Source organism: Andrographis paniculata, unplaced genomic scaffold, assembly GCF_009805555.1.
Source record: "Andrographis paniculata isolate CXL003 unplaced genomic scaffold, ASM980555v1 Contig9END, whole genome shotgun sequence".
Lineage (NCBI taxonomy): Eukaryota > Viridiplantae > Streptophyta > Magnoliopsida > Lamiales > Acanthaceae > Andrographis > Andrographis paniculata.
In genome coordinates, this window is record NW_026137639.1 from 3,128,210 (window position 1) to 3,137,158 (window position 8,949).

General features: G+C 28.6%; 1 protein-coding gene across 1 annotated transcript; it reads left to right on the forward strand.

Annotated features, from left to right (window-relative positions):
- The first annotated feature begins 5,465 nt into the window (after window positions 1-5,465).
- LOC127244454 (protein SOSEKI 5-like) lies at window positions 5,466-7,181 on the forward strand. Its single transcript, XM_051265011.1, has 3 exons — window positions 5,466-5,967; window positions 6,086-6,155; window positions 6,244-7,181. The coding sequence occupies exons 1-3, from the start codon at window positions 5,754-5,756 to the stop codon at window positions 7,019-7,021; spliced, it is 1,062 nt and encodes a 353-aa protein (XP_051120968.1). The 5' UTR covers window positions 5,466-5,753; the 3' UTR covers window positions 7,022-7,181.
- The last annotated feature ends 1,768 nt before the right edge of the window (window positions 7,182-8,949 follow it).

Sequence of the window (8,949 nt, forward strand, 5' to 3'; positions counted from 1 at the left end):
ATCAATAATTTAGTATATTGATACTAAAATAATTAATTTTCTAATATATTCTTAAAATTGTAAAATTATTTTTAATTTTTATATTTCAATGTAAAATATTATATTGATATCATACATGTAACTCGATTAGAAATGACTCGATATTGTATTCAGATAATACCGAATCATATTGTATACCGCACCGAACTTTTTGGTATATTAAAAAAAATATCGATACCATACAAAAAAAGTTCGATATACTGAAATTTGATATATTCGGTATTTTTTTAGCACGGTATATGTTATTTCTGTAATTCAGTATTTTTTTATCTATAAATTCGGTATACCAAATTATTAGTACAATATCTCATTACGATAAAATAACATACTAAAAATTTTGGTAAAGATATATAAAATATGCGTTATAAATTTTGGTATGTAATATCGAACTATCCCTACCAACAATCAAATTCGAAAATTTTGATGTTTTGTTTATATTAAAAATTTTAGTATTACGGCTGTTATTTGTATTTAAATTATTACAATTAATTTTTTTTATCTAATTGCATAATTTACAATCAATATAATAATATTTTTTAAAATAAAACAATTTCAATAAATAAAACATAAAATTTAAATAAAATAAAATAAAATAAAAAATATTTCAACTTTTATTTCAATATTTCAAAAAAAAAATTAAAATAATATTTTATTATATATATCACATTAACTAATCACACTAATAACTATATCAATTAAACTTTTTTAAACTCTACGTTAAAAAGAAATCCGACTAATTTCGCGGACGGATAGAGTAAAAAACAAATAGGATTTGATGTGTAAAAAAACATGCCCTAACTCAAAAGAAAAACATCCTTTAATTTGCAGCGAGAAAACAAACACGTGCGTAGAGGTTTTTTACTTTTTTTTTTTGGAATGAATTAGAGCAGCAGCCGTATCTGCGACGATTCGATTTCAATTATCTTAAAAAATGGACGGTAGATGGCTGATCATCTGAACACCCAATTAAGTACAAGACAATCTGGACCGTCCAGGCTGATGTGACGGTGATAGCAGGTTGCCAGTCAACCAATGCGGTGTTGTAGGTCCCACTGCTGCGGATGGGAGTCTAAATAATTTGACGAGAGCAACGTGATGACCGGGTCAGCTTTGCTTTGGGCAATTGTCAATGTTAGGTGAGACCATTTGAACAATAATTTAAGAATTCTTTAGAGCTACATATTATACTTTTTCTATCTCCTATATTTTGTCCTAATTAAAAGAAATGTAATTATTAAACAATTAAAAATATATTAGTAAAAATAGTTATCTTATAATAAAAATAATTATAAATTAAAATTAAAATAATTGATTAGTATAATTAAAATTAAAAAATTATAAATTAAAATTTTAAAATAATATTAAAGTGTATAATTCTTTTTTAAAAAAAAATGACAAAATAAATGGAACGGACAAAAATAAAAAGATGGACATGATATATGAGACGGAGGAAGTATTAGTCAGCTCTTTGACCAATTTTTGAATTATTTTATTCAATACCAAAGCTACATACAGCTACAAGCTTTGTTCCGATTATATTTGAATTGGATTCTTTATATAAAAAAAAATAATGTGTTTATTATAATTTTAATAATAAAAAATTCAAATTCAAATGCAAACAAAGCAAAACAAACATTGTCTATATTTATATTTGCACAGAGTTTGAAAAACATATTTAATTTAATTTTTCAAATACACATAGCTCCCTATTAAAATAAATAGTTTCTCATAAATATTACACCAATTAGTATTTCATTTATAAAACAACAAAAAACTAAGCAAACTCGCCCAATTTTATTTAAATTTTAGTTGGTTTTTTTTTTTTTTTTTTACCCACAACCATGATTTCGAATGCAAGTTTGGGTAAACCCCAGCCGAACCTAATAATCTTCAAATTTGATGATTCGATAAGTAGTTAGTGAGTATTTTTTGTTTGTAAAGACTTTGGATTTGTTTGTTTGGTCAAAAAAGAAAAAAACTCTTAATATTTTTGTCCAAAACATTAATATATTACATATCTTTATCATTTTTTTATTATTTACAAAATTTTCTATACTTCATATAAAGATATCTCTTCCAAACTATTCTATAAAATATTCACATAAAATATTGTGATAAATAAATATAAATTTATATAATGAGGTCAGATTTACTAATATATATTTTGTATTTGAACATACAAAAATAACAAAATATATATTTTTCAATATATTTTTTATTTTGTAAAAATAATATTAATATTAAATATATCTATCTATTGGATTGTAAAGCTAACTATCAATCAAATAATATCTATTCAATTGAAATTTCCGACAACATACAAAACTAACCATTGAACAACCCAAGAATTTGAAATTATATACTCTGTTCCTCCCATAAAATTAGTTTACTTAGATCCCGTACAGATATTAATATATGTATACATATATATATTATTAAAAAAAATATAATATATATTCATACAACATATATTTTAAATTGTGAACTCATCGTATGATTTCGATTCAGTTAACAACGCACATGTATTAAGGGTGTGTTTGTTTGGAGGATTGGATTTTCAATCCACTATTCATCTCATTTTTTTTCCCAAAAACATCAAATCAAACACCTATTTTTTATTTTTTATATTATACTAAAAAATAATTTTACATTCAAAATATCACATCAACACCTATTTATATCACATCATATAACTATTCAAATTCAAAATTTTTACTATTCAAATCCCAACTCAAAATCCAAACTCCCAACAAACGCACCCTAACTGGAGATCATCTATTGCATGTCTATTTTTTGTATACTATTTGAGCTCGTCGTCATCTAAGGGTTTATTTAGTTATAATTTAAAATAAATTTAAATGATGCATTAATTTATATTTTTATTTAAATAATATTTTAATATAATATTTTATAAATAAAAATATTTAGTTTTTATTGAAAATTATGAATAATAGTCTTTCCGTGTTATTGAAAAATTATCATTTTTCATTTTTCGTCGGTTTCAAAACAAGGTTATCATTTCCTAATTTAGTAATTGTATTACCTCCCTAACATAATAAATACCCTTCTAACTTATACTATATTACACAAATACCATTACTTTTATATTATATAATACTAATAGGGGCATTTTCGTCTTTTTCATTACAACTCATTATAATACTAATATTCAAAAATTTATGTGTAAAAAGTAAACGACAACCTTGCACCGGGACGGATGGAATATTAATTTTTTTTTTAAAAAAAAATTAATATTCCATCCGTCCCGGTGCAAGGTTGTCGTTTACTTTTTAAAAAAAACCACAAGAAACAAACCCCATCCCTTCATTTTTATGTTCTTTTATCAAATCCTATAATTATTATTAACTTTTTAAAAATTCTTTGCATTCAATAATAAGATAGTAATTTACAAATGAGCTACAAAAATAATTTTAGAGAATTCTTTTAATTTAGAATCAGCCCTAAAACTTAGGAGGGGCAAAATATCAATTTCCTTTTTCTTTTTTATTTAATATTGTCTCTTTCAATTTTTTTCGATTGTGACTGAACAAACAAAAAAAATAGCTAAAAGTTAAACTTTTTGAGAAAATTTTAAGAAAATTTAAAAAAATTCAACAATTTCTATTAAAAAAATTAAAACTTAAAAGTATAAATCAACCAAATTACAAAAAATTATTATTTTTTACACGATAATATTAAAAAAAATTAGGAGGACAAAATAATAAAAAAATATATAATTTTATTATTTTTTACACTAAAAAAATCTTATATTTTAGGGGTTATGGTCAACTGCCCCCTAACCTGCGTAGTTTTGTGTGTTTGCTTTGACGTGTATGGGTAACAATGAATTATCTCCGAAGAATTCCCCGCTGCCAACAGAATTCATTTACTGCTATTACGTATTGCTATAATATTAAATATATTTTCGCTTACATATATAAATCTAAAATTTACAAATTTTAACGAACATTTATATCATATTTCGGTTATTCCAGCGCATTAAATGATTTATGTTTTTTTTTTTTTTTTAAAAAATATTGTAATAAATATGTTCTATTTTTCATTTTAAATAGAATAACAAAAAATTAGCAATAGTGTGTCATGTCATTTCTAATATAATTTTATATTTCTAAAAAAATGTAGGATTTATTTTTTGGGCGCGCTATGAGTAAATTTTCGGTTGAATCTAATAATCTGCCGACTAAGTTCGACAAGATAAGTCACACTAGGAAGCGAACAATGTGTGACAGAGAAAATCTGGAGATGTCGGTATTTGAATTTTGACAATACCAGTGGTTGTGTTTACTTTAAATTTCTAACATTTTAAATAACATATTTATGCATAACTTTTAACAAAAAGACATTCACTTTGATCTCTCAATATTATTTCTTAATTGTGATTCCCAAAAAATAATAGTAAACAACATAAAATACTATCTACAAAAGTCAAAAAGCCATTAAAACATTCAAATACTTACAAAAATAAAAAAGTCAAATAGTCAATTTAAAATTATATATTTTATATTTCTAACACAATTTTCTATATCATACATAAAAAAAATAAATATATTTAAAAATGTTGCGTTAACAGATTATATTTTTCTTACAAAACGGTGTATGTTCATATAACTATATTAACTGTTTTGATAAACTTTTTTAAATATAAATAAAATTATATACGATATATAATATATATTTTATTTATTCATAAAAAATGAATAATTTAATAAATAAATATTATTTTTTATATTATCAATATGATTATCCATATCTAATAATAAAATAAATTCATTCAAAGTATATTTACTCTGTTTTATATTCTCTCTGTTATCAAAATTTATGTCCATTTTTTTTTTGTTGTTATAAAAATTATTTTTATTTTTTTAAGTCTAGTTTTTTTATTATAAGAAAATAGTTTCTATCTTTACTCATTTTTGTTAAAAGTCATATGAGTATACATTTTTTTCTTCTTTTAATGATTAACTAAAATGAATAATGATTAATTTTTATAAAATGTAAAGAATAAATACAAATATTTTTAAAATTATACTTCAAAAATTTTAAGTATAAACTCAATAGTTCAATTATTTAAAAAAAAAAAAAACGTGTATATAATAAAATAAATAAAAAATATATATCATAAATAACATATACTAATTTAATTTGATCAAATTATTTCAGATTTCAATAAATTATAAGAAAAAATCCTATAAAATCTAAAACAATAAAAAGAACATATATAATATATATATAGAGAAATAGGTAACGTATAGGAGGCCATGTAATGTAAGCAAGGGATGTAAAAAAGGAAATAAGCGAAAGTTGGGGGATTAGCGTATTAAAAATGGGGGGGCCGATACGCATCCAGATTCTTCCACCCCCCTCAAATCAAGTAATACGACTCTCTCCCCTCTCAACGTAACCTACAAAAATGTACTCAAAACCAAAGCCGAGCCGAGCCGAGCCGCTCATATTTGTTTTCTCATTATTTGGTGGCTAGCTGTTGTCAGTCTCCGAATCCACCATATTTGAACCGAATAGAACAGAACAGAACAGCCTCCTACTCTTTCTTCCCCACCGACCTTCGTTTTCCCCCTTTCACACTGCTGTCTGTGTGACCTCCCTCCATATGTACTGTGCACACATGCCCAATTGAATTTGAATTTGAAGTTGAAGGTGAAGGTGAAGGTGAAGGTATTCCATTTTGACCGGCTATGGCCTCTCGCTCTGGAAGATTCTCCGAGACGCAGGTCGCGGTGAGGTCAGAAATTAGTCCTCAGAGAAGTTTAAATCAACTCGCCGTCTCCAAGCCTCCTCTGCCTCGAGCTGTTGCTGTTGTTTACTATTTGTCCAGAAATGGTCACCTTGAACATCCTCATTTCGTCGAGGTTCCTCTTTCGTGTCCTCACTCCGGTCTCTTCCTCCGAGGTGAGATCAATTAATTAACTAATTTATAGTATCAATTCTCTGCATTAATTATTTTGTTAGGTTTTTGAATCGTTGGATTGGAATAGTTGATCTCATGTAATTTGTTTTTGGGGAGAAGATGTGATTTGCCGATTGAATGTTGTTCGTGGAAAAGGCATGGCGGCTTTGTATTCATGGTCTTCCAAAAGGTGTTTTTCTTATTTCTAATGTTCCTTCCTTCTTCTTCCATTTCTGTTCTTCTGAGGTTTACTTGAGTTTTGAATTTCAATTATTTAGGAGCTATAAGAATGGATTTGTGTGGCACGATCTGGCGGAGGACGATTTCATCTACCCGGCGCACGGCAACGAGTACGTACTCAAAGGATCGTTGCTTCCGCCGGCGCCGGCGCCGCCTCGACAGCAACAGGAATCGGAGATTCAAAAATCCGATCGCCGGTCGCGGCGGGGGAACCAGTCCTGCAGCTCGATCGACTTCTCCGTGGAGGAAGAGTACAGCGTATACAAGACGGCGGAGTCCTTCTCCGGCCGATCAGCCGCTGCGGACGCCTCTACTCAGACGGATGACATCCGCCGGCGCCGGCTCCGGCAGCATCCGGAGATAGCGGAGGAGGAGAATAAAAGGAAGGAGGCGCCGCGAGACGAGATCGAGATCTCGATCTCCCCGCCGCCGTCGGATTCGAGTCCGGAAACCCTGGAAAAGCTGATGAAAGCCGAAGGACGGGTGTTTCCCCATACCTGCCAAGGTGATCTTTCCGGTTCCGGCGGCAATAAAATTCAGAGGACTCCTGCTCCTCCTCCTCCTCCGCTGCCGATTGCCGGTAAATCGACGTCGGTTCTTATGCAGTTAATAACTTGCGGGTCAATTTCGTTTAAGGATTGTAGGGCGGGGCAGGGGTTGATCCCGCAGTACAAAATCCGACGCGGCGGCGGTGGCGGTGGCGGTGGGGGAGTGAAATTGGAGGAGAAAGAATATTTCAGCGGTAGCTTGGCGGAGACGAAGAAAGATGAGTTAGTGTCGTTGAAACGGTCCAGTTCGTACAATGCGGAGCGGTGATCCGTACTGTATCTGTAATTCTGTATGTGTAATCTGCATCTGGTTGCAGAGGTGTTTTTGAGGCCGTTTCGTTTCTGAATTGTGCACAGCACACCGCAGGCTCTCACATGCTGTTTGATTCGCAACAGCAACAGTATTAATTTTTTTTTTTTTTTTTATTTTTAAACACGGGAATTCGTCCGAAAGCACGCACTTGGTAAACCTTCGGTCAAAATTAATATCCTAATAAATCACATTAAGTAAATCATGTGTGACAGATGAACCTGGAGACGTAGTTTTAAACCCATGACTTTACAGTTACAAATTCATTTCCTATACTACTCGTTCATCCCTATTTATTCCCCGTACCACCAGACCATTTCGCAATAGTACTAATTTTAGTTTGAGGCGCGATACAATACTACTTCCTCCGTCTCAGATACCGTGTCTGCTGCACTGTAGACACTGTATTTTAGGAAGGATGTAATTAGTAAATAATTAAGAATGTAACAGTGAAAATAATTATCTTATAATATAAATAATTATAAATTAAGATTAAGATATCTAATTAGTTTAATTAAAATTAAAAAAATAAAATTAAAAAATTTAAAATGAAATTATAGTGTGTAATCATTTTCCAATAAAAAGAAAGTGACGTGATATGTGGGACGGACAGAAACGACAACGTGAACATAATATCTGGGACGAAGCGAGTACGATACAATTTGATCTCATTATTTTGCAACTATATGTCAACCTCAAATTCCTATTTCAAAACATTTCTTTTTCAAATTTGCATGACTTGTGCAATTTTTTTTTTCTTTTCCCTTCTGTTTTATTTTTACCCATTACTCTCTTTTTCAACAGCTACATTGATCTAAGGTGATTTTTCTCCAAATCAAAGCATAGTGATTTTTCTCCAAATCAAAGCATATCCAATGGGCAACAATAGGGTTTGGGCACTTGGTCTCCAAGCCAATCCCAAATCTTCTATTTTTTTTAAGTTAGTTGGAGTAACACTCTACCGTTTAGATGTATTGTATAATTTTATTTTTTAAAAAATAATTTTTTTTTTTCCAGTCTAAATGAGTCTTTAGGATTTTGTAATAAATTAAAGAATAACACTTCCTCCGTCGCTTATTTGATCGGACATGAGTTTTAAAAAAAAATATGTAAATAAAATTTTTTATTTTTATTTTTTAAAGAAAAGTTGTAATTTTTTACTAAAAAAAAGAAACGAGAATAAATTTAGATGACAAAAAAAAAAAAAAATTAAAAGTGAATAGATTTGAATGACGGAGGGAGTAGAATTTTATTAGTTAGTAGAAGTGTATATAAAATGTTGACATTTTTATCCTTAACTTTATATAAAAAGTAATTATATGTAAAATGATATTTTTATAATTAAGTTAATAGTATTTTGGTATTAGCGTGTATTACTTTTTATTAAAATAAGAAACAGATATTATGAAGTGTGATAGACGAAAATGGTAAAAAAAAATACTTTTGGGACTGAGAGAGTATATAATTTTATATTTTAAAATTAGATCTATAATTTTTTTTTTAAATAATGTACTACTCCCTCCGTCCCAATACAATAGTCTTGTTTACTATTTTTGTTCGTCCCAAAACAATAGTCTTATTTCCATAAATAATTATATCACTATAAAACTATTCTTACTTTTTCATTATTATTACACAATTGCCACTATTTTTTACACTAATACATTCACAATGGCAAAAAAGTCTTTTACCCGGATTTTTAATCCACTGTCAATGTAATATCAATATTTCTTAAATTCCGTGCCAAACACAACCCATATTATAGTTCTAGGACGGAGGGAGTATAATTTTTTTAAAGTGATACATAATTTTATGTTTTGGAAAGTAGTACATATGTAATTTTATTTTTTTAAAAAAATAATGTGTAATTTTACTTTGGGTGATAA

What these genes read in the sequence shown, in the direction of transcription:
- LOC127244454 (XM_051265011.1), top strand. Translation starts at nt 5,754, where the DNA reads ATGGCCTCTCGCTCTGGAAGATTCTCCGAGACGCAGGTCGCGGTGAGG. An exon ending in CTCCGGTCTCTTCCTCCGAG is followed by an intron (nt 5,968 to 6,085) that starts GTGAGATCAATT and finishes TTTGGGGAGAAG; the next exon opens with ATGTGATTTGCCGATTGAAT. An exon ending in TATTCATGGTCTTCCAAAAG is followed by an intron (nt 6,156 to 6,243) that starts GTGTTTTTCTTA and finishes TCAATTATTTAG; the next exon opens with GAGCTATAAGAATGGATTTG.